At 43.8% G+C, this 26,264-nt stretch overlaps 1 protein-coding gene across 2 annotated transcripts in view; it reads right to left on the reverse strand.

Moving 5' to 3' along the window:
* The window catches only part of LOC114656296 (rho guanine nucleotide exchange factor 7), a 54,270-nt gene that overhangs the window by 22,495 nt on the left and 5,511 nt on the right, over window positions 1–26,264 (reverse strand). For both annotated transcript variants that reach the window (XM_028807838.2, XM_028807839.2), the window contains exons 2-4: window positions 10,426–10,501; window positions 6,590–6,640; window positions 3,904–3,939 (exon numbers count right to left, since the gene is read on the reverse strand). In XM_028807838.2, coding sequence (XP_028663671.1) covers window positions 3,904–3,939; window positions 6,590–6,640; window positions 10,426–10,501 — 163 coding nt within the window. The remainder of the gene's footprint in view (window positions 1–3,903; window positions 3,940–6,589; window positions 6,641–10,425; window positions 10,502–26,264) is intronic.

A 26,264-nucleotide genomic window follows, 5' to 3' on the forward strand; every position in this document is an offset into this window, starting at 1 on the left:
TTATGGATGTGGTGAGAGAAGACATGCAGGTGATGGCTGTAACAGAGCAAGATGAGGAGGACAGGAAGATATGGAAGAAGATGATCTACTCTAGCAACCCCTAACAGGAGCAGTCGAAAGAAGAAGAAGTCTGGTGGTCTAATCTACACAATGAAGACCAAAGAACACTCCAAGCAACTCCACGAAAAGCAGACTGAAAAGCACAAGTCAGGGAGTGGAGACTTGAAATTATCCTTGGAGTCTAATAAAATCAATCAGGAAGAAATGGAAACTGTAAATCTACCAAAATCAGGCCATCCATAAAACCTGGGTGATCGTGCAAGAAACAGACTAGTGAGGAAGACCATCAAAAGACATGTGAGAGGTCAGAAGGAGGGAGAAGCAACACTGAGTGGGACTGGAAAGATTGTGAGGACAACAGCTGTCACCCCAGGTGCCTCACCAGTCACAGCTTTATGGGAGAGTGGAAAAGATGAAACAACACACACACACACATAGAGGGGTACATGAAGAGAGACCCTGAAGTCAGATGGATGAAGGTTCTGTGGTCTAATGGCCATCAAACCAAACACCCTGTTACACCTGACATGACCAGAAACACACTCTTGTCACCATGACGTGTGGTTGTGGCAGCATCAGGTGGTGGGGGTGCTTCTCCTGGGTGGCTTATGAAGGCAAAATGAATGCAGCAAAATGTCAAGAAATCCTGGAGGAAAACTTGATGTATTCAATGGGAAAAGATTTGTTTTCCAGCATGTGACCCTGCCACATAAATGCTTTTTGATTTTGCTCTTGTCTCTTAGTCATCCTCAATGTCAACCTCTGTAGCTGCCTATACGCCCTTAATATGGTGGGGGGGGGATTAAAAAAAATCAGGCACATTGGGCAGACGGTTGTAAAGAAGACCTTGGTGGTCTGTTGCTGCAATTTGCAAGGATTGTCGTGGAGAAAGGACACCAGGATACAGTTAAAAAAGACCACAAAAGGGAAGAAGGGGAGAAAAAGAACGAGACAAAAAAGCGTCAAACGTTGACTATCCACGGTCAGAGAAAGGATTGCTTCGCCAGCTTACAGAGGTAGCCACCTCAAAGACTTTGCCTGGCCGACCCACTTTAAAGTATAAACGGATGGGACAGTCAGGAGAGGTTTAAGTGGGGTAGCGTGTTTGGAGACTCTGTGGGGAGAACAATGAAAATGGACTGACATTATTAGAAGTGTCTGAAAACTGTCTGGATTTTGGGGTTTGTCTGGGGCGAAGGGATTTTTTTTCCTTTTCAGTTATTTACATACATGTGGGTTGAGGGAAGTTCTTCCACGAATTTGGTTGTTGCCATGTATGTCTGTATAGTTCTTTTTATATATAAGATTAATCTAGTACAGTTATGTTCACCTTGTCTGTTTCTCATGGTTATTGTGCTGAGATTGTGTAAGTTATATTAGTTATCATATCAGTATAGCAGGAAGGGGTCCGAGGTTGTTTTGATGTTGACCTGCTATCTAACTCACATACACATATACATCTATATGCTACATCGATCCCTCTCCCACTTGGACAGAGGCAGTGGCGCTGTAAGAATTATGTTTCTAGACTTCTCTAGCGCCTTCAACACCATCCAACCTCTGCTCCTTAGGGACAAGCTGACAGAGATGGGAGTAGATTCATACCTGGTGGCATGGATCGTGGACTATCTTACAAACAGACCTCAGTATGTACGTCTCGGAAATTGTAGATCTGACATTGTGGTCAGCAACACAGGAGCGCCGCAGGGGACTGTACTTTCTCCGGTCCTATTCAGCCTATATACATCGGACTTCCAATATAACTCAGAGTCCTGCCACGTGCAAAAGTTTGCTGACGACACTGCTATCGTGGGCTGCATCAGGAGTGGGCAGGAGGAGGAGTATAGAAACCTCATCAAGGACATTGTTAAATGGTGCGGCTTAAACCACCTACAACTGAACACCAGCAAAACCAAGGAACTGGTGGTGGATTTTAGGAGACCCAGGCCCCTCATGGACCCCGTGATCATCAGAGGTGACTGTGTGCAGAGGGTGCAGACCTATAAATACCTAGGGAGTGCAGCTGGACGATAAATTGGACTGGACTGCCAATACTGATTCTCTGTGCAAGAAAGGACAGAGCCGCCTGTACTTCCTTAGAAGACTGGCATCCTTCAACATCTGCAGTAAGATGCTGCAGATGTTCAATCAGATGGTTGTGGCGAGTGCCCTCTTCTACGCAGTGGTGTGCTGGGGAGGCAGCATTAAGAAGAAGGATACCTCACGCCTGGACAAACTGGTGAGGAAGGCAGGCTCTATTGTTGGCATAGAGCTGGACGGTCTGACATCCGTAGCAGAGCAACGGGCACTCAGCAGGCTCCTATCAATTATGGAGAATCCACTACATCCATTAAACAGTGTCATCTCCAGACAGAGGAGCTGTTTCAGCGACAGACTACTGTCACTGTCCTGCTCCACTGACAGACTGAGAAGATCATTCCTCCCCCAAACTATGCGAGTCTTCAATTCCACCAGAGGGGGTAAACGTTGAACATTATTCAAGTTATTGTCTGTTTTTTACCTGAATTTTTTATTACTCTTTAATTTAATATTTTTTTGCTGCTGGAGTATGTGAATTTCCCCCTGGGATTAATAAAGTATCTATCTATCTATCTATCTATCTATCTATCTATCTATCTATCTATCTATCTATCTATCTATCTATCTATCTATCTATCTATCTATCTATCTACACCACCTTCGGGACCGGGAAAGGTCAAAGCGTTATAAGCATAAAGCTAAAGCTACACAGAAATGATGCAAAATAACAATTGAGTGGCCGAGTCAGAGTTCAGGCCTCAATCCAACTGAGAGACTGTGGCAGGACTTGACAAAGGCTGCTGACTCGTGACCTCCATACCACCTGACAGAGCTGAGCAGCTGTGCAAAGAAGAAGAATAGAGGAAAAGTGCAGAGAGCCGACAGAGTGGGGCCTGAGTACGCAGTCTGAAGGCCATCATGACTGCCAAAGGTACTGATTTGCAGGTGCTGAATATTTATGGGATCGGTTATATTTTGTTTTAAATTTAAGTTGTAAACAGAGATCCGTTTTCATTTTGACATTCTTCTGTGGATCAGCTTTATAAATTCAAATTAAATCTGCTGCGTATAATAATAACATGTGAAAACGTTCAAGGAAGTGAATACTTTTGTAGGCATTGTGTTGTTAAATAAATACTTCTGGAAAGTGAATAATGCAAGCACATTTGAGCTTTGGAAATGAAGACCGGCCCTTGACCAATGAGTGCAGGGCGTTTTTTATTCTGTCGACTACTACGACTTTGTGGCCTGTTTTGATGTATTTGACTGTTTCTTGACTTATGTATTTGTCCGACCGGAATTCTAAGTTTCCTGTCATCTGACAAACATTTTTAAAACTTTTCCACTCATCATGGGATCCACTTAAACCCTGACGCCCAACATTGGTAATAGAGTGGGCACTCGAGAAGAGGTGAAGAAATGGTGGAGCACTGTGGTGACTGGACATCTTGAATCTGAGGTGCAGAGCTGGAGCTTTCCCATTACTGCTAGAGGCCCATCTCCCAATGTTCACACTAAACATGGAACTGGAGGGTCATGGTTTCACTTCAGAAATAGTAGAACGTTCTTTCTTCTTCATAACACTTACAGTACATCTAAGGCCTAAAAGACCAAGCTAAAGCATCAATTACACCACCCTCATTGAGTAGTTGGTCCGCAGGGCATCCTGACCTCCACCACGTCCTGTCCTCAATACCCTCAGTAAATGACCTCTGACTTTGATCCCCTCTGCCTCCCACCCCCTGGAGGTTATAAGGCAAGAGTGATAAGACTACATGGATTTACATGCTTAGAGACACCCACCCGTGACCGAAGATTTTCCTCCACCACTGACAGCCTCTGCAAAACAAACAGATTATGAATTTCCATCAAATGTCAGATAATGGATTGTTAAACAGCAACAACTTCTAACATAGCAAATGAAGATGAACAAAAATTACAAGAATGTAAGAAGTCATAGACAACAAAAGGGTATAAATTTAAAAAATATAATCTGTGGGTGGTCCTCAGCCTGGTGGACCTTCACTTTAACTGGAGGCAGCATCCTTATGAGCAGCCATTGCCCTCAGGGGTTAAACTTAGGCAGCATCAACTGCATGGAAGACCATCGATAAAGGGGAGCTGAGGAAAGAAGGAGATGCTTGAGATGACAAATCCACAAGTGTAAGAGCAATAAATGAAAAATGTCCATCTGAGCACCGGAGACCATCCTGCAACAAAATGTCCATCTGCTTATTTGTTTTGTGCCCACAATATCATACTTGGGGTGTTAGAAGCAATGGTTGCAGTTCTGGAAGAAACTGGCCCATCACATCCTTAAGTGTACCATCAGTCCACCTGTTCGTCAACCCGTCTGTCCATTTATCCTTTCATCCATTGATTTACACTTTAGAACATCAGAACAGTTGTGACGAGAACAGGACGATCAGCCCAACCTGGCTCTTCATTTAGATTCTCCTATATAACATTGAGATTTGAAGGTCCCTAAATTCTCTTCTCTGTCTCACTTCTATTCTGTATGTCTGTGATTCTCTGCATGAAGAACAACTTTGCAACAAACAAGAATGTGTGGACCTTCACTTTAACTGGAGGCAACGTCCTTATGAGTGGCCAGTGCACTCTGAGGTTCATTTTAACCGGGATTGACTGCATCAAGCTTGTCCTCTTCTGTCCATCTTGACTGCGTAAACCTGGTCCAGCCTGTTCACCCTAGATTCTCCAGAATAACATCAAGTTGAGATCTGAAGGTCCATAAAGTCCTGGTTTCCACCACACTATTTGGTAATCTATTCCTAGGGTCTGCAGCTGTGGTTCTTTGTGTGAAGAAAATCTTTCTAACATTTGTGCGAGATCTACCCGTAACAATTTTTAAAGTAACTACCAAGATCGACTGGACTAATTCCCTTCATAATTTTAAACACCTCAGTCATGTCCCTTCTTAATCTCTGATTAAACTCAAAAGGCTCAACTCCTTTGGTGCCTCCTCATTGTTCTCCAGCCATTCTCTGGACTTTCTCTGTTACTGCTGTGTCTTTGCTGTGTCCTGGAGACCCAAACTAAACACAACAGTCCAGCTGACACTTAAACAGACCTTCCTTTGACTTGTACTCCACACGTCGTGATACAACCTGATGTCCCATTAAGCTTTCTTGATTGCTTCTGTCCGCTCTCTGGATATAGATGGTGATGAGTCCACGCTGACTCCTAGGTCCTTCTCATAAGATGTACTTTCAAGATTCAGACCTCCCATCGTGTTTTCAAATCAATCATTTCTACTTAATACGTTGTGACACACTTGTGCCTGGGAGGCAGTCGATGGGCTAAACTAAAGAGAATGATAAGCTGGAATGGGAGTTGATGGTGAGCACTAATGCCCGTTCTTCTTCTTCTGCAGACCCTCAGAAGAAATGTCCTCCTGATACCCTCACTGTAACCTCACTTCCGGCCCTGAAGATGACCTCACTTCCATCTCCTACCCTAAAAATTCGCCCCTTCCTGCCATTCATCTATAAAACCGGCATATAGCCTGATAGAATTCACGTCAGTTTTGGACTCCGTCTGTTAATATCACTCACTGTCTTGTTTTCTTATCTATATTATTGAGATTTACGGAGTGGCTACCCCAAACCTTTTTCTTGGTTTTGTCTTGTTCTTACTACGTGTAGTACCTCACATTGAATTTCACTTGACACAAATCTGCCCACACCTGTGTGCTGTCCAACTCCACACTTTAACAATTACGCTAATTCTACATCATCTGCCCATCTCTCTAGTTTAGTATCCTCCTGAACCTAATGGGCTTGTTACTCATATTCTTATCAGATCAGATCAGGTACAGTATGTATAACGTAAAGAGCAGCAGTCGTAGCACTGACCCTGAGGGATGCCACTGCTAACCTCACCAAATTCTGGAAAGGTTCTTCACACCATAACCTTCTTTCCTGGTGTTTAAGTCAATTTTGAATCCACATATATGCAGTGCCCTGAATGCTCACTTCATTTAGTTTTATCATTAACCTCTCATGTTGAAATCCTTCTGGAAATCAAGATATTATGTCCCTCTCTGATTGTATCCTTTTGTTTCTTTTTCATAGAATTCCAGTATATTAGTGAAACTTGACTTCCACCGTCTGGACCCGTGCTGAATGTTCACATTTGCTGTTTGATCTTTTCCTTAATAATTGCTTCCATTAATTTATCCATGATGCATGTCACTGTTACTTTCTTAATGTTACTTGGATCCACCCAATCACCTTTTTTATATTATGGGATATTCAATATCTTCCAGTCCTTAAGAAATTCTCCAGTGTGCAGAACAGAATAAGTAAGAGAGCACCACTAACGTCGACTGTTTGCCCCTCTGTCGTCTATCCCCTCGAGGTCACAAAGTTCTAAACACTATGAATGCTTTGAGTAGTGAGAAAATCACTATATAAATGTAAAGAATTATGATATGGATTTGTCTCCCTGCATGCTTAGAGACACCCACCTGTGACTGAAGACTGTCCTTCATAGTGTCGTCTGTCACCACTGACAGCTTCTGCAAAAGAGACAAATACCAATGGCCATCACCTGCCAGATAACTGATGGTTAAACAGTGACATTTAAACTTTTAACAGGGCAAACAAAACTGAGCAATAATTACAATAGTATAAGAAGTCAGAGGCAATGAAAAGAGGTAAATAATAAAAGTAAGAAACTGTGGATGGTCCTCTAACTTCTGGGCCTTCACCTCAATGGGAGGCAGCATCCTTTTGAACAGCCATTACACTCAGGGATTCGACTTAACTGATATGGACTGCAATTGATAAGGCATTCAGAAGAACAAAGGAGATGCTGGAGGTGACAAATCCACAAATGTAGTGTGCACCTGAGGGGCTGGGACCAGCCTTCAGGAAGACATCCATCTGCCCATTTGTTTTGTGTTCACATTGTCACACTCAGGGTCTCGAAGATCTACTGAGACCGGTTTTGAAAGAAATGGACTTATCACATCCCAAAATGTACCATCCATCCATCTGTCCATCTATTCACTGGTTCATACTTTAGAACAACTTTGACAAGAGCAATTCAGCCCAACAAGGTCATCCATCCTATTTATATGGATTCTCCAAAATAACACTAAGTTGAAATTTGAAGGTCCCTAAAGTCCAGGTCAGCATCACACTACTTGGTAATTCACTTCATGTGTCTATGGTTCTTTGTGTAAAGACGTATTTTTGATCAATGATCTGCGAATTACCATTAGCATAATTGTCCTTAACTTCAGTTAAAAACAGTGTCCTTATGCACATCCTTTGTGGTTTGACTGAGCCAGCATTGACTGCATCAAGCTCAGCCATCTCAGCCTGTCATGACTGCAACACACTCATCCATCCTGTTCACTTCGATTCTCTAAAATAACATCAAGTCAAGCTTTGAAAGTCCCTAAAGTCCAGCTCAATGCCATACTACGTCATAATTTTCTCCATGAGTCTAAGGTTCTTTGTTTGAAAACAAATTTTTGAACAATAAAGATTCTGTGGGTCATCCTTAGCCCAATGGTCCTTCACTTTAGCTAGAGGCAGTGTCCTTATGAACAGCCATTGGGGTTTGACTGAGCCACCATTGACTGTATCAAGCTCGGCCATCTCAGTCTATCGTGACTGCATCGAGCATGTCCATCCTGTTAGCTTTGAAGTAACTTCAAGTTGAGTTCTGAAGGTCCCTGAAGTCAGGCTCTCCACCACACCACTTGGTAATTTGTTTCTTGGTTCTAATGTGGTTCATTGGGTGAAGAAAAACCTCCTAACATTTGAGTGACATCTGCCCTTAACAAGTTGCCAACTTGTTGCCAAACACATCTACCCATTAATTTAATTCAACTAAGGCTATGAACAACAGGAGCCTCACAACAATGGACTCAAGTCCCAAGTAAGCCTTATTTGAAAACTGTAATAGCAAGCCATCAGCTGGTCTGAACACACGCCTCCTGTAGCCCCCTGTAGAAGTCCACTTTGCAGGTCTTTGAAGTAAAGCCATGTGAGCACTTCTGTTAAAACAGAATAGAATCTTAAAATGTCATAGACCTAGCAGCAAGGTCCTGAGCCGAGACCAAGTACCACCATTTTGAGTATGAGCTTTGAACATGTTCAAGGCCTGCCAAGTAGGTTAGGTAGGTTAGGTAGGAGTTTATCTCAGGGTTTGGTTTTTCCACAGGGCTCCAAGTGTTATGAGAAATAACAAAGAGTTATGCGATTTCATCCAATCTGGAGAGTGATGTCAAGTTGCATGTAGTTTGTGACAATCCCACTTCTCTTGCTGCTTGTGGTGTCCCAAGCTCCTTCAACCCAAGCATGACTTTGATCCCTGGGCATCTAGTAGTTCATGAACTGAATAAAAACCAGTAGTGAGTGAGGAGGCAGACACAGCCACACGTTGAGAAGCAATCTAAAGATGTCCTTTTATTGTGGCAAGTGCGCAAAAACAAAACTATAAGCAAAAATCAGTGCCAGGCAAATCCAGTGACCAAGTCAATCACGTTAATGACACACAAGAATGTTAGATGCAAACGGACTATTTACAAGTATTGACAAGACTACACCTTCAGGAGCTCTGCAGTGCAAAATAATGAAAAGCAAAAAGAAAAAGTTTTTTTTCCTTTAAAGATTAAATCAAAGTCCAGAAAGTTCTTCCACAAGAAATCAAAAAGAAGATCACAAGATAAAAACAAAGATCAACTAAGCACCCGGAGCATAGGGGCCCACCATGTTTCTGATGCTTATGTGTGTTTCTGTTTTGCTATTGAAACAGGGGTCCCCATTGAAATACTTTGTCCGGGGGTCCTATGATGCTGTGAAGGTGTCCCTGAGCTCACCAGCTGTCATCCCCAGTGGTCGCCTCCATTAAGTAAATCAGGGGGTCAACTCCAGAGCACCTTTCCTTCATCCTCATTGCTCCTGTAATGATCAGTAGGTTGGATCTGCCAAAAGAGAGCCCATAGCCTCCATGCAGGAATTTTATACCTCCATGGGATTTCAACATCCAATCCACTTTGACACTTTGGGAGTCTTTCCAGTCTCTACACACTACAGTGCTAGCTACGCTACATGTTCTCATTTCAATAGGAACGCACTCTGGTAGAAGCCTATTTGGAGCCATGTGGACAGAGGTCACCCCTCGTTGTCCATAGCGGTTAGTCGGTATTATGAGAATTCAATGACTGGGGGTTCCCTCTTGGTGACCCCATCGGTAGCATAGATGGCAACCCCTTGTGTTTATACTATGGACTTAAAGGAGCACACACCGCTTGGTATACAGAACATGTGCACTTTTACTTTTATAAAAGCATCCAGCGGGTAACAGTGCCCACTCAGAGTCATCGAATTTCATTGACCTTGAGACTCCCTCTCAGTGTCTGGAGCACATGCCCCTTAAATTTCTTAAGTGGTGCCCCCCAGGTGACGGCACTTAAGGTGGCCATCTATGTTGCCTAATGGATTGCCAAACTCTGAACTCACTATGTGTATTTCGTGCATGCCAGTCTGTGCGTGACGTCTTCACGTCTGCTGCTTAAGTAATCCTGGACCCTTCTCTATGCACGTGCAGCCCCGACTGTTCACACTCTGACTCACAGTGGTAGACTGCCTTTGGGATGATGGCTTCGGTATCTGGTGGGCTCCCTGTAGACCCTCAGACCACATTCACGCTCTGGGACAATTGCTACCAAAGATCTTGAATGTTGTTATGGAGTCGCGAATACTGAAGCACATCTCCCTTGCACCCACCCTGTTTCTAAAGGTAAGTGCCCCTTTAATTGCTTCTAAGCTATAAACAGTTAAATCTCTGTAATGTATCTTCTTCTTCTTCTTCTTCTTCGTTCAGCTGCTCCCATTAGGGGTTGCCACAGCGGATCATCTTCTTCCATATCTTCCTGTCCTCTGTATCTTGCTCTGTTACACGCATCACCTGCATGTCCTTTCTAACCACATCCATAAACCTTCTCTGAGGCCTTCCTCTTTTCCTCTTTCCTGGCAGCTCTATCTTTAGCATCCTTCTTCCAATATACCCAGCATCTCTCCTCTGCACATGTCCAAACCAACGTAATCTCACCTCTCTGACTTTGCTTCCCAACCGTCCAACCTGAGCTGACCCTCTAATGTCCTCATTTCTAAACCTATCCATCCTCGTCACACCCAATGCAAATGTTAACATCTTCAGATCTCTGTAATGTATCTGAAAGCCGCTAATCCTGTCGGTCACACTGCTACTCTATCCCATGCTCGATGGCAGCGTCTCTTGGTGGATCTTCTCACTCACCTCCCCGCCTCTGCGTATTTTACTCACCTTTACTGCAGTCACATCACCTCCTGTCTTCGCTGACGGGGGCGGCAAGTGATTTGACTCAGCCAACGACCAGAGCCTGAAAGAACCACACATCTCAATTATCAGAAGAAATTCACTTGCAGGTTTTTCTTTTCTTACAATACAACAGGATTCTGTGTTTCTGTTCATTCCGAGTCAAAGCCACAGGTTTAATTAGGCATTAACAGCATCAGGAACGTATTTTTTTAAAAAATGATTCCTTTCAAATATAATTAGATGGATACAAAAGAATTCAGAGTGAAATACAGTGGTAAGAAAAAATAGGTGAACACTGGAAACAGCCACATTTATGTATAAATTAAAATGCTCTGATTTTGATCTATGTTACAATAATGAATAAAAAACAGTCTGTTTTAACTAATAACACACCAATTGTTGTGTTGTTCTTTTAAATATTGAACACAACATTGGAAACAGTACGTGAATCCCCGGGCTGACGACTTCAGAAGAAGCAAACAGGAGCCAGGAGTTAGCCAATGAAATGAGACTGGAGGTGGGGTTTAGAGCTACTCTAACCAATAAAGAAAGACTCCAACATCTTGAGCTTGAAGTATATGTTAAAGTGAGCAGAAAAGAACATCTCAGAAGATCTCCGATAAAAGAACTGTTGATCTGCATGAAGCTCAAAATGATCACTGAGTAATTTCAAAGAGTTGAGGTATGCATCAGTCCTCAGTAAGACAAACTGTGCCTAAATGGAGATGATGTGGTCATGAAAAGGCAATTCTCAAAGGGATAAAAAAAGAACCCTAGAGTAACAGCTAAGGACTTGAAGGAATCATTGGAGCAGGTTAACATTCTCTGCTGGTGAGTCTACCATACACAAAACATTGGATAGGCATGTTGTCCATTGCAGGACACTACAACAACAACAACATTTATTTATATAGCACATTTTCATACAAAAAGTAGCTCAAAGTGCTTTACATAATGAAGAGAAGAAAAATAAAAGACAAAATAAGAAATTAAAATAAGACAACATTAATTAACATAGAAAGGAGTAAGGTCCGATGGCCAGGGTGGACAGAAAAAACAAAAAAAAACTCCAGAAGGCTGGAGAAAAAAATAAAATCTGTAGGGGTTCCAGGCCACGAGACCACCCAGTCCCCTCTGGGCATTCTACCTAACATAAAATGAAATAGTCCTCTTTGTAGTTCGGGTTTTTCACGGAGTCACTTGATGCTGATGGTCATACAGACTTCTGGCTTTTAATCCATCCATCAATGTTGGAGGAATCCACTGTTCACCCCACCAAAAACATACTGCATGCCTGAAGTGTGTCAAAGACACCCCATGATACTCCACAACGCTATTGGGAAAATGCTTTGTGGACTGATGACATTAAGGTTGATATACCATTAGCATAAACACAACATGAAAACCTCACCCCAACGGCGAAGTACAGTGGAGGGAGCATTTTGATTTGGGGCTGCTTTGGTACTTTGGGACCTGGATAAATTCCCAAGATTATCAAGGTATCCTACAAGGTGGTTGTCCGACAACCTAGGGAGATGAAGCTCAGTAGAAGTTGGGTGATGCAGCAGGACAACAGCCATAAAGACTGAAGTAATTCTACTACAGAAAGGATTCAAAAGAAGAAAATCCTCCTTCTGGAGGGGCCTAGTCAAAGCCCAGACCTTGACCAAACAGAGATACTGTGGAATGACCTCAAGGGAACTGTTCACACCAGACATCCTAAAGTCCTAAATGTAAGTCATGTGACAAAAACATGCAATCTGAATGGCTGTTCAGTGGAGCTCCCGAATTGTTGAGCTCTGGAAGTCTGCATAGATCCTCCTTTGATTTCCTTTACAGATGGCACCACCATGTTGGGCTTGATGTTGTGGCCACAACTGGGAAGTTTATAGCTACGACGTTAATTATCAGTGACATGGTCGTTATTTTTTTCTAAAACAGAACACTGAATTTCCCACAATTTATTTCAGTCCTGCTCTCTTATTTTAGCCCTTTTTTCTTCTCTATTTTTGTAATTCTTCTGTTTGTTTGGGGTTTATTGTTCTTCTTTCTTGTAATATGTCTACATTTCCTGAGCTTCTATTCAAGATGAATTTCCCTCTGGTGTTTTCTACGACAGTAAAGCGTTTTCAAAATCTCAGTATTACTGCAGAGTGACCCAGGCGTAGTGATAAGATCATATTGCGGTGTCTCTGGTAATTTCTGCCAATACTGCTCAACAACCAAATTCTATTACTTGGTCAGAAGATTAAGAAGCTACATGTCCTTAGCCCACCACATGTCTCTTTAATTTCCATGGTGACTGATATTACACAGTTTGACACACTGGATCGCCACAAATGGCCATTGATGCTTCAAAGTCTCACGTTCAAACCTGGACTGTCACTGTCACTATCACTGGTCATAAGATGAGTCTACCAGATGAGTCTGGTACCTCCAAACCAGGGGTGGGTCATGTCAGTCCTGGAGAGCCACAGTGGCTGCAGGTTTTTGTTCCAACCCAGTTACTTAATAAGAAGTCAATTTGTGCCGATGAAGCATGTGTTGCTCAAGTGACATTTTGATGCTTCATTTTAGTGGTCTCGCTTGTTAAGGTACCCCACTATTAATTGTTTATTTCAGTCTTAAGAATCTGCATTCACTGTTTTAATGGTGTGATGGACACCCGGGCATTAGCTTGCCCAAATCCTGACACAAACACAGAAGCAGAGTCCCAGACACAAATAAACAAAGGTATTATTTTAAATACCTCCAAATGTATTACAAAAAACACAAAACACTGGTCTCTCTTTCTCTCTCCTTCCACAATATGCTCTCTCACCACCGCACTGCCCTCCTCCAGTCAAGTGTTGCCTCCCTACCACCCAGCTCCGACTCGACTGAATAAGGGAGTGCGGTCTCTTTAATTACAGTACTTTTGGTGCCAGGGCGATTGCCCGATGAAAGTATGTCCGGGTCACAGAGAAGTCCATTATTCAAGAAGGGAGCTTGTTTCCCAGCAACGCCCTCCTGTGGCACCACATGACCCCAGAAAGTCTGCCCTGCCAGATTACATTTACCGGCATGCCCTGCTGGTTTCCCACTGGGTGTGGATATCCGGGACTGCTGCCATCTAGCACGTTAATGAACTAATCATTTCCTAGTAACATCTCTGCTTTTATAGAGGCTGTCCGCCCATCTATTCCTTCCGGGTCTGCATCCTTTCCTGGTCGGGATGTCTGTGTGGCATCTATAATGGCTCCTTATTAGCTATAAGATGAGAGCCAGCAGTTGTCCGTCTAAATTGTTTCCATTTATACCCGTGTGTGATCATCATGCACTATTTGGCTTAATAAATCATTTAATAAAAAATGTGACAGACTGAAAATTATCCATTTTAAGCTTCAAGTCATTTGTTTGATATCCTTGGAAAGGAAAAAATCTGGGCGGCACGGTGGCGCAGTGGGTAGCACTGCTGCCTCGCAGTTGGGAGACCTGGGGACCTGGGTTCGCTTCCCGGGTCCTCCCTGCGTGGAGTTTGCATGTTCTCCCCGTGTCTGCGTGGGTTTCCTCCGGGCGCTCCGGTTTCCTCCCACAGTCCAATGACATGCAGGTTAGGTGGATTGGCGATTCTAAATTGGCCCTAGTGTGTGCTTGGTGTGTGGATGTGTTTGTGTGTGTCCTGCGGTGGGTTGGAACCCTGCCCAGGATTGGTTCCTGCCTTGTGCCCTGTGTTGGCTGTTATTGGCTCCAGCAGACCCCCGTGACCCTGTGTTTGGATTCAGCGGGTTGGAAAATGGATGGATGGATGGATGGAAAAAATCTACAATATAAGAACTTAACATGAAAATGAGGTCTGAGACTGGCAAGGATTGGTTTCTAATTAAGTCATTGGGTTAGAATGAAAATCTGCAGCCACTGCGGCCCTCCAGCACTGGCTTTCCCCACCCCTGCTCCAAACTGTGGTGGCACACCCCAGTGTGTGGGCAGTATGATGAATTGGCATCACCCATCCATAACTGATTCCCACCCAGAATAGTCTCTAGCAGAAAGCATGTTAACAAACGAATGGCACTATCATCCTGCACTTGTGTAAATCTCCTTATCTATAATAATAAAAATTTTATTTATATAGCGCCTTTAAAATTCATTATAATTGAAATTTGTGCTTAATTATCTCTCTCTCTCTCTCTCTCTCTCTCTCTCTCTATATATATATATATATATATATATATATATATATATACAAGGAACATTCAAAAAGTTTCCGCACTTATATATTTTCGTCGGAAACGGTGAAGGCGGAAGGAGTAGTAATTGGGCATTAAAACGCTGGGAAAATTGCTTTGCAAGTGGAGGTGACTATGTAGAAAAGTGATGTAATTTGTTTTTGAAATTCTTAATAAATAGAGTTAAAAAAAAGCACAGAAACTTTTTCAACGTCCCTCATATAAACAAAGTGATAAGCCGTTCATCTGTTCAGTGTATGTGCCCTTGCCCGGGAGTAATGCCATCCAGAATCAACAAGAGCACAGTAACGTCTAATGAACACAGGCCAGTAAACTGTGTAAACTGTGTGGCATATGTCTGGGTGTCATACCATTCACAGCGGGACCAGAATGTCCGACACAAGCAGGTAATAAGAAGCACAAAGTCACAAGGGTGGAAGGGCTGGCGTGTCTGGTGAGCAGACGTTCATAAATGCACCACACAATCAAAATAGATGGACTTACCATTAAGAGTGTTTTAATAAACGGGTGTTTCGTTATGTTATGTGAATGGCAACATGGAAGGACTGGCATCCCATCTGGGTTGGAGAGTGCTGACTTACCCGGCCATAGTGGATGGATGTGTCAGGTAGGGGGCACTAGCTTCCTGGGAATGAATTCTTTTGTAATCGCGGTGTTTTACTTAACCCGAATCTATATAAATATATCATAAAAGGTGATACCCCTCCCTAGTGATATGGCGGTAAGAAATCACGTAGGAGGAATAACTTAGCTTTGTTTAGTGTCGCCTTACACTGCATATGGTACAAAGACGAATGAAGCCAGTGACAAAACCAATGGAGTCTGTCGGTGTCATCGGTGCAGTGGAAGGCATTTTCAGGAACAGGTGGCGGCATCTCCCATCCATTCATTGGCTTCAAAGGTGTGCTGGGTAATGTGCCAAGGCTTTATACTGTTTTCATCACATGTAATGCCAAACAAGGCAACAATGCTGACTTAACAGACAGAAATAGCACCCAGTTACAGTATCTCACAGTCTGACTGCCCACTGTCCATTTGTCCCAGTCCATCTTATGTCATACTGCTTGCCCAGCAGTTCTGTGTGAGCCCCTGTGGCTAATCTGGCAATGTGTCAGCTGTGTATGTGAGCAGGCAAAAGCCGATTTATAAAATATATTTGCACAGAGCACAGTGACATATTAAACTTATGCCTACAACGGACTGGGATAGTTTATCTCCAAACACGGGAGGTGGCAGTGCTTCTCCCAGTCTGGACATCTGCAGGGGATCATGGTGACCTGTAGTCACACAGGGCAGCTCTGAGTACCACCAGAGGGCACTATGCCAAAAGAAGTTCTGCCTATTTTGAGGCGCTTCCCCCTGACCCGGAAGTGCTTCACACAAGGTATGTCGTGACCCCTGAAATACTCCCCTATTGGTCTTGTACAAATGGAGTCACCTCACATCCATTCAGAGAGTCGGGAGGCGCAGGATGAAGCTCACCAGAAGGAGTGGAAGGAAGAGGAAGAAGAAGCAATTGTACTTGTGTGTGTGCTTAAATATAACCTGCGTGAAGGTATTTGTTAAAACAAATGATGAATTGAACCTGTGACTTGTGATGGTGTCATTGTGTCTGGGGTTTGTGGGCTCAGTGGCGCCAAGTACAGGTCATAGCTAGTGGCTTGCAGAGAATTACCAAGCCTATGGTGTTCTGCTTGGTCGCCTGTAGGAGCTGGAAACCCACTCTGGATGGGGTCTTAATTACATATACACCTAAAACAGCAAAACAAGTCACACAGACGAATGAAAGGTGGATCTGTGGGTGATGATGCCGCCTCGTGGACCCAGCATTGTGGGTTCAATTCCCGTTGCTCTGGAGTTTGAACCTCCAGGGACTCCAAAATGAGGTGCAACTTAAGCTAACCAGAAATGCTGAATTGTCCGAGCGTGGGCATCAGTGAGCCCAACAATGGACTGGCAGCCTGCTTTACCCCCAGAGCTGCCAGGATGGGCTCCACGACCCGACAACCCTGAATTGGATTTGAGAGGGTGCTGCTATTCTTAATTGAATTGAAATTTGAAGTCATTCTGTTTTTCTGTAGTGAATGCTATAAGCATTATTTAAATGACATTTTTCTGCAAATTCCATTTTCCTTTTCTTGTTATTTTTATTAATTGAATTTTCATGTAAATGCCCTCTGCCTTTCTTCTAATAGTTATGCAAATGCAGACAAAACATTCTGGTTTGTAATTCTCATGTAAAAGTAATTAGCATGCAAACGCAATCATAATTTGGTGCTTTTAATTTCAATTGTAATATATTTAACATTTTTCCGTGCTATTTATGCAAATATTGTTAGAATGTCTCTGTTCTTAATCTTGATTGGTATGCAAATGAAAATTTCCCTTGTCACCTTTTTCATTTTCATGTTAATGCCATTGAAAATCTATTTTTATTTAAATATGTATGTAAATTAGCTTTTTTTTTTTCTTTGGGTAATTTTTATGCAGGCGTCTTTTTGTTCTAATTTTCCTCTAAATGTCATTTGTCTTTCTGGTCCAGTAATTGTTTCGCAAATGCAAATGGCAATTGGTGGGTTTTAATTAGTATGCGAAAGAAAATGGGATTTGGCTGCTTGTTTTAATTTTCATACAATTGCAATTTTTCTTGCAGTATTTAGCAAATGGAGTTGGAAATATATTTCATTCTCATATTGTTTTATGTAAAAACATTTCAGTTCTATTTTGCTTCTTTAAATTTTCCATGCAGATTGAGTTGCAGTTGTAAACTTGCAAAGCCAAAGGTGCGCTGGCATGGAAGGTCATCGTTGTGTCTGTTCATGTGAACGGATTTTGTTGAAATTCGGTACAATTATCCTTAAAGGTAATTTGTTTGGACAATTCCATTTTTAATATGTTACCTTGAAATGCTCATACTATACAATTTTTTTTTAATTTCATAATCTTTCATTTAAAAGTATTAGCAAATATTCAAAATCATCTGTCGTTAAACCAGAGAAACATTCTGTGCGACCGTAAATCGTGATTCATTTCCTCTTTAAAATTTACCATTTTATTTCACGCTGTACATTTTAATTATATTTTCCTCTCAGGCTCATCTGCCAGCTGCTCCTGACAGCAGGACCAATCCTGACTACCAGTTATTAAAATGCCAGCCGAGTCACATCAGCGACGAGCACAAGCTTCTGCCAAAGCAACTCACTTGGCATGCTGCTGCTTGAAGTCATACCAGGAAAGTTGATGTGGTGGGAAATTCTGTATATAAGTTGATAAATATTTTGTATGTCTTTATTTGTAACTTGTAGCAGTGCTGCTGGGGAGTGAAAACTTCAATTCCCAGCAGTGCCTTCAATGGCTCTGATTGGTCATCTGCTGAGGGCGCAGGGGCTGCTGGGGACAAGGAGGCCAGCGTGAGATTTCAAAGGAGGCCAGTTCTACAGAGGAGGAGAGTTTTTTGTTGCGTTGTGTCTGCAGTTTCCTGTCTGTTTGCCTACCTCTGGATTCTTGTTTTGCCCCAAATTATCTCCTGTTCGGTGTATGGACTGTGTGGTGTCTGCCTGCTGCATGAGGACTGTATTAGGATTGGTTATCGACCTGCGAAGAAAGGAGCGCGCGTCATCATCTCATCACGTAATACCGGTAGGCCTGATCTTTACATTCACGTCCAGCGAGCTGATCTCTGGACTGTCTCTCTCCGTTGCCGTTTTTTACGGACTTCATCGTGTGTGGTTTTTGTTCGTTGTTTGTTATTGTTGAATTTGTTTTTATTGCTTAATCGCCAGTAGGGAACTGGGGTGGGATCGTTGTAGATGGCGTAGTTATATTTAATTTATTATTGTTTAATACATTCTTTAATTTCTGTTTTATTACCAGTTGCTTTTTGTCTCTGTGAGGGAGTGCGTGTGAGTTGGGCCAAGGCTGGGTGCGTTATTGGGATCCTCAGCGAAAAAATAAATAAATCATTGTCCTACCGAATCTTAGCTCGTTTTTTTTAGTCGATTTGTCCATTTGGACATTTTATTAATTTTTCTTTTTATTCTTGTTTGGGTTTTGCATCACCATTTTGTGTGTGTTTTTCTATGAGTGCTGCCGTCTATAGAGCTTGTCTTGTGTGACTCTTGAAATGATAAAAAAGATGGCAGTGAGCTTGTCACAGCATTCAAAGGAAAACTATTTGACAGAAAGTCCAGCGCTTGAGCACACGTGAGTGGCTCCATTCCAGATCTTTGGCCTGCTATTATCTGTGTACGTTAAGCTTGTGATGCATATGTCAAGTTACAAATGACGCCACAGTGCAGAAGATGGCAGTGTACTTGTCACATGATCTAAACTTTAAATATCTGAGCCCAGATAATTTAGGAGAGGATGACATTCTTGACTTTGTTGGTTTCGATTTCCAGTCTCAAGTCTTTGTGATTATTGAAGACGACCTTAGTGCTTTGACTTTTGGTATTAATCATAACAAGATCTCTTTAAATCTCACTGAGTATCTAACTAAACCTACCTCATGGGCAGCTAGGGGGGATACGCGTCCCCTCCTAGCTGAAAGTATTGATCTGTTACCAGCAGCCATACCACCTGCTCTTCAGAAGGGGTCATCCACCTGCAGCTAAGCGTGTTCAGGCCCAGCCAGTACTGGGATGGGAAAAACTTGGGCTGCTGCCGAAAGAAGTGTTGGTGCTGGTGAGGCCTGCAAGGTTTTGTGAATGGGGATCCCAATGTCCCAGTGCAGTGATGGGGACATAGTGCTGTAAAAATGGCGGATGAGACGTAAAATGGAGGCCCTGACTCTTTGTGGTCGTAAAAGATCCCTGGGCTTCCTTCATAAAGTGTAGGGTGTATCTCGATGTCCAGGCTTATCTGCCCACCACAGCCTAGTCATTCTGGCCCCCAAATCATCCCCTGTCTCTAACTGGCTGTCTCTCTCATCACTTCACTGCCTAACAGCTCATGTGTGGTGAGCGTGCTGGCGAGAAAATGGCTGCCATTGCCTCGTCCGGGTAAATGCCGCACATTAGTGGGGGCTGAAGTGGCTCCCCACTCACTGAAGCACTAGTGAGAAAAACAATATATAGATGTAGACGATAATTATTATTGCTATTATTATTATAATACAGCAGCTTATCATTATCATAATGACCTTACAACCAACACAACTGTCTTGTGAAGATGCAGTAAAATCAGGAGACTGAATTATGCATGAGAGACCCCCACAAGGCAGGTGACTTCTACCGTTCTTGTTGTGCAGCTCCTAAGTCTTCATGTAATATTCTATCTGTCAGAGACAGCAGATTAGAACCCAACACCTTCAGCACGAGCAGGACTGAGCATAGTGTGGCGTGGTGGTGCGGCTCACCAGGGGGGCTGCAGTCAGACGGGGAGCTTTTGGACGTTGTCACCCACGGACCCACAAAAACATTTGGGGCAGCCACCCATATATTGTACCTAGCTGGAAAGTTTAATGGAAATTCCACAGATGTGCTCAGGACGAGTTCTCAACATGAACTGATGAGTAGTGACAAAGATGGCGGCTTTAAAGGCCATCAAAGGAAGTGATGTCATCTATGTCAGAACCGGAAGTGGCATCTTATTGGGAGTCGGAAACTGGGAGTGACGTCTTATTGGGAGTCGGAAACCTGGAGTGACATCTTATTGGGAGTCGGAAACCAGGAGTGATGTCACTCTTTGTATCAGAACTGGAAGTGACGTCTTGTATGAGAAATCAGGCAGGTTTTCCCGTGTTTTGTCCGCAGAAAAAATAGAGAAAGGTTTAGTGCACCCCGCCAGCCCCTGGCCTGGCGTGGAATTATCTTCTTTCGGTCCACTCAGCTTCCTCCTGCTTGTACATGTGTGACAACGTATCCATTATTTGCTTTGAAGCCATTTTGGCTCGGAGGTCTGAAAGCTGGATGAGATTTTAACAGCGATCCGACACTAGCTGATGAACTGTAGGAGACAGGCTAGCAGCGTCAGGCATACAATCATTTTTTCAAACTGCAGAATAAATTATTATTCTAGAAAAGAAATGAGCAAATCACGGAAAACTGGAGATCATGGACGAAGCTGGGTTGGGGAGTGCGTTTTGCCCTGACCAGGACTGGATTCCATCCTGCACCCAGGGGATTACAAATGGGGACGGCTGAGTAACTGAGGCCAAAGCAACCCGGAAACAGGCTAGCAGTGCCAAGCACAGAAACTAAAACAAGTTGTCAAACTTCAGACATCGATATTTTTCTAGAAAAGAAATCAAATTGAGGATATCGTGGGAAATTGGGGACAAACATTTTAACAATAGTGAGACACAAGAAAGGCACCATCTGCTGGGAAAAGGGGAAGCACTGGGCAGATTAGCGTAACGTGGAGACATGGCGGGTGTTGAAGGAGATAAAAATCTTGAGGGTTTGAAGAGAGGGTGGCAGCAGTTGAGGAGGAAATCCGCTAAACGTCAGAGCGGACAGGCAGGAGGCTGGGGCTGATGTGGCAGTTTCGTTTCTTCAGTTCATTCGTTTCAAACAACAAAAGGCGTGAGGATGACAATGAGCATTGTCTCACTTGCACCTTCCGGAGTGGTCTTCATTGTCAGGGTTCCCTCACGCACTGTAAGGTCATTTGCAAGTTGGCTCTCTTGCAGTTTACTATGTATGTCATTTTTTTCCTTTTACTGTTCCCTAAAGTGCCATTTTGTGTTCTGTGAAAGACGCTATATACAATAAAGACTGACTGCGAGAGACCTTCAGGCTACTGAGATGAGCCCTAAAAGGTGTGGACACAGCAGCAGCAGTTTATAGATTTACAGACGAGGACGTGGTGAAGGTGGAAGGTGGCGGTGGGGCAGACGCCTCCTGAGATGCCTCAGACGTTAGATTTGAAACATGAAGGTAGAGGAGCCTGCAGGGAGTGCAGATGAAGATAAATGAAGACGGAAACAAACCGAAAATGGTCTGTCACTGAAAGAGAAGAAGGCTTAGCTATATAATATGGCGTACTCCTCTACACTTGAAGGACCAGGGGAGGAAGCGTATCCAGAGGATTACCTCCCCCAGAGCACTAGGTGGAAGCCCCCCTGGGTTGCAGAAGTGCTTCAGATTCCCACAGGGCTCCATTGGGGGCTGAAGTTTGGTGCAGCCCTGTTGGGTTCTGTTGGTGCCACCAGGGGGTGCTGCAGCTGCTGCTGAGCCCTTAATTGGAGCGCTGCTGCAAGAACTAGGCCTCCGAGCACCTGGAGCACTTCTAGGGGGCCTTATAAAAGAAGCCGGCAGCCACTACTCCGGGAGCCAGAGTCGGGTGGCAGAGGGCAAAGCTTGCTGGAGGAGGAGGAGGAGGAGGAGGCAAAGTAAGAGAAAGAAGAGAAGGAAAAGAAAGAAGGCAAGTGGGCTTTTGACTTGTGCTGTACACGTGGGAAATGGGAGAAAGCATTTCCCACGGGGTTTTTTAAGAAAAAAAAAATGAAAAACATGTGAGCCCTGATCTTGTGTCCCACATCTGTCTGTGTTGGGTTTGGACGGCCCCCTGGTGCTCCACAATAAGAAGAAAAGAGTCTGCTGAGAGCAAAGCTTTAAGGGCAGAGTGGGAGGATGTAGACTGAAAGGACACCAGAAAGCAATGTCAAGTGGTACTAGAATGGAGAGACCCTCCATGTAAGTGGACATCAAGTGGAGGCCCTTGGGCGGCATGAGAGGTCTGAACTGCATTAATGTCTCACACACACGCACACACACACACACACAGACTTACAGTGTCCTCCATAATGTTTGTGACAAAGACACATTGTTCCTTGATTTTCCCCTCTGCTCCACGGTTTAGAATTACAAATCAAACACTCAGCTGTGATTAAAGTGCACATTGCACACTTTCATTTAAGGGGCTCTGCATACACTTTCTACCCACCATAATGTTTGGCACACAGCAATGGCAGCTCTATTAAAGCCGTCATATTCAGGATTTTGTCGCGTATCCCTTGCATGCAATGGCTGCTTGAAGTCTGCTATTCACAGACATCACCAGGTGCTTCTCTGCTGGTGCTCTGCCAAGCCTCTAATGCAGCCATCTTCAGCTCCTGCTTCTTTCGGTGGTTTTCACTTCAGCATATGGAAGCCCAGCTCAATTGGATTCAAATCAGGTGACTGGCTTGGCCATTCAAGAATTTTCCATTTTTTAGCTTTGCAAAATTCCTGTGTTGTCTCAGTAGCATGTTTGGGTCACCATATTGTAGGTATTTACTGGAACTTGAAGAGCTGTTTCTATACCCCCCAGAATTCATTGTGCCACTGCTGTCAGCAGTTTCATCATCAGTGAAGAGAAGTGTGCCAGGACCTCTGGCAGCCATACATGCTCAAGCCATAACCCCCCAGCACCATGTTTAACAAGTGAGGTGGTCTGCCTTGAATCTTGAGCAGTTCCTTTTGGTCTCCACACTTTTCTCTTGCCATCACTCTGATCAGGTTCATCTTTGTCTCGTCTGTCCACAATACATTTTCCCAGAATTCTGCAGACACTTGTAAGTCCTTTTTCACAAACTGTAATCTGGCCTTCCTGTTTTTGTGGCTAAGTAGTGGTCTCCATCTTGCAGAGTGGCCTCCTCTGTATTTCTGTTCTTGAAGTCTTCTGCTGATGGTTGTCTCTGACACACACACATCGTCCCCCTGAAGACTGTGTATGATCTGTCAGACAGGCGTCTGGGACTTTTCTTCACCATTGTGAGGTTTTTCTGTTATCAGCAGTGGTGGTCTTCCTTGGCCTACCAATCCTTTTGTGATTACTGAGCTCACCAGTGCGTTCGTTCTTCTTGATGACATTCCAGATAAGTCATCTTAAGGTTTTCCCGATGTCTCCAATGGTTTTATTCTTGTTTGTCATCCTCATAATGACTTCTTTGACTTTCATTGGCACAGATCCTGTCCTCATGTTTGACAATGGCAACTGTAGAGTCCAAAGGGTAGAAGCAAGCCGAGGTATCTCATGAAGCAATGAAACCCACCTGAGGAATCTCAAACACCAGTGATGCCAATTGTAACAATCATTATGGTGCCATGAAATGGGGGGACCATGTAAAAAAAGTGTTGTCACCTGTTATTTCTGCATGGTGGGACTAAAATGTATGGAAATCCCCTTCAATGAATGTCTGCAGTTTGATTTGTAATTTTAAACTGTGGAGCAAAGGGCTAAGACTTTGTCCCAAACATTATGGAGGGCACTGAACTTCCTCAAACCTTATTAATCCAGTGGGGACAACACAAGCTGTTCTTCTGTGTCCACCCTCCCATAAGGACCAGGCAGCTTGTAGCTTCACATCTCCAGAGCCCTGGGTTCAATCCCTGGCCCTGGCACTGCCTGTATGGAGTTTGTAGGTTCTTGTTGTGTTTAAGATGAATTTCTGGCCACATTAAGTTAAGTTGGCAGCTCACAGTGAAAGTGTGTTGCCGTTGCCCTTTCATCAACATCACTGTAATAAAAAATAAGAGATGGACGGCTCACAACGTGCAGGTCTAAGCATCAAATACAAAAAAGTCTTGTAGAGCCAAACGCATAATATACTGAATACGTCAAGAGACAACCATGAGTGAATTAAAAGTGGGCGGGGAACAAGTAGAGTGTCACGTCTCTGAACCAATCCGACACCTCACAAAAGGGGAGGGGGCTCAAAGAGGAGGGGATGATTTTGAAGGACAGAGAGCAGTGGTACGATACCATATCATTTGCAAAGCCCACTTAGTCCTGAGTGGTGGTCCTGGAGCCTATCCCAGCAATCACAAGGCATGTGTGCCAAGTACCTGCAGTGGTCCGTGTGTGTGTGTGTGTGTGTGTGTGTGTGTGTGTGTGTGTGTGTCTCTTGTGTCACCGCACTCATTACAATTTACAGATTAATCCGTAGGCTTCAGTTACCTTGAGCTCCTGAATTTCCCAGACAGGACAAACACACTCACACATTCTTGGGCCAATTTAACATCACCAGCCCACCTAACCTGCATGTCTTTAGACTGTAAGACGGAACTGGAGCATGCGAAGGAATCCTACGCAGACAACAAGCAAACTCCGCACAGGAGGGGCACTCAGGATGTGAACCCTGGCCTCTCCATTGTGAGGCAGCAGCGCTAACACCGCGCCACCCAAGAGCGGTGAGCCTAAACTACGCTGGTCTGATCGAGAGTGAGCTTCTGATTACTTCTGAAAAGACCCCTATTGGACATGTAAATGTGTGCCATATGATCGGAGAGCACTTCGCACGTGTTAAAAACAAACAATAGAAAAACCTTTCTGTAAAATCAGATGTAAAGAGAAGTCAAGCAAAATGACATCTTGCCCGAAGAAGGGGCCTGAGTTGCCTTGAAAGCATCCATCTGTTCAGTTAGCCAATCAAAGGGGTCTTTTTGCTTGACTTCTCATTACATCCATAATGGCCAACACGATACAACACCCTAGTACTGTGAAATCGGGTGATACGTTGGCATTCAAAGACATGAATGGACGAGTGGTAAAAGTGAGTGATGCGTTGTTGCTGTTGTTCAAAGTCACAACGATGGAGCATGCGGAGGAATCCCACGCAGAGCGACATGCAAACTCTGCACAGGAGGGGGACTCAGGATGTAAACCCTGGCCTCTTTATTGTGAGGCAGCAGCGCTAGCACCGCGCCACCCAAGAGCGGTGATCCTCTTAGTACGCTGGTCTGATCGAGAGCGAGCTTCTGATTACGATAAAATGTTTATAGCCAAAAAGTCTTCTGAAAAGACCCCTATCTGACATGTAAATGTGTGCCGTAGGAGCGGGGAGTACTTTGAATGTGTTAAAAACAAACAATAGAATAACTTTTCTGTAAAATCGGATGTAAGGAGGAGTCAAGCAAAAGGGGCCTGAGTTGCCTTGAAATCGTCCATATAGTAATCTTTCTAGTTTGCCAATCAAAGGTGTCATTTTGCTCAACTTCTCATTACGCTAACACGGTACAACACCCTAGTACTGTGAAATCAGATGATATGTTGGCATTCAAAGACATGAATGGACGAGTGGTAAAAGTGAGCGATGTGTTGTTGCTGTTGTTCAAAGTCACGACGATCGTGTCTGGTGTAACACCTACAGTATGTGCATATGTGCAAAGTTTGTATGTTTTGTATTTCTTTTTATTAACTGGAGTTTTTCTTGCCATTTTATACTAAAAGTTAGTAAAGATTTATTATAATGAAAAAAAAGATTAGTGTCAGACATAAGGGTGAAAGAACTGACGGCAATGTTTCTGAAAATATGAATTGCAAAATATTGTCACAGATGGCCAGGATCCTTACCCAGCCAGGACACCTCTTTGCTGGAAGGATCAGGGGAGCAAGTCTGGTCATGGTTTTACATCCCCCGGGACGCTAGATGGCAGCCCCCATGGGTTGCAGTGGTGCCTCGGACTCCCGAGGAGCTTCATGGGAGGTGGAGTTGGATACAGCCCTGTTGGGATCTGGGGGTGCCGCCAGGGGGTGCTGCAACTGCTGCTGAACCTTAGAAAGCAGCTCTTCCACCACACCCGGAGGTGCTGTCAGAATTAGATCAACGAGCACCTGAAGCACCTGAAGCACTTCAGGGTGTCTTATATAAGGGGCCAGCAGAGACTACTC

This window comes from Erpetoichthys calabaricus, chromosome 8, assembly GCF_900747795.2.
Source record: "Erpetoichthys calabaricus chromosome 8, fErpCal1.3, whole genome shotgun sequence".
Lineage (NCBI taxonomy): Eukaryota > Metazoa > Chordata > Cladistia > Polypteriformes > Polypteridae > Erpetoichthys > Erpetoichthys calabaricus.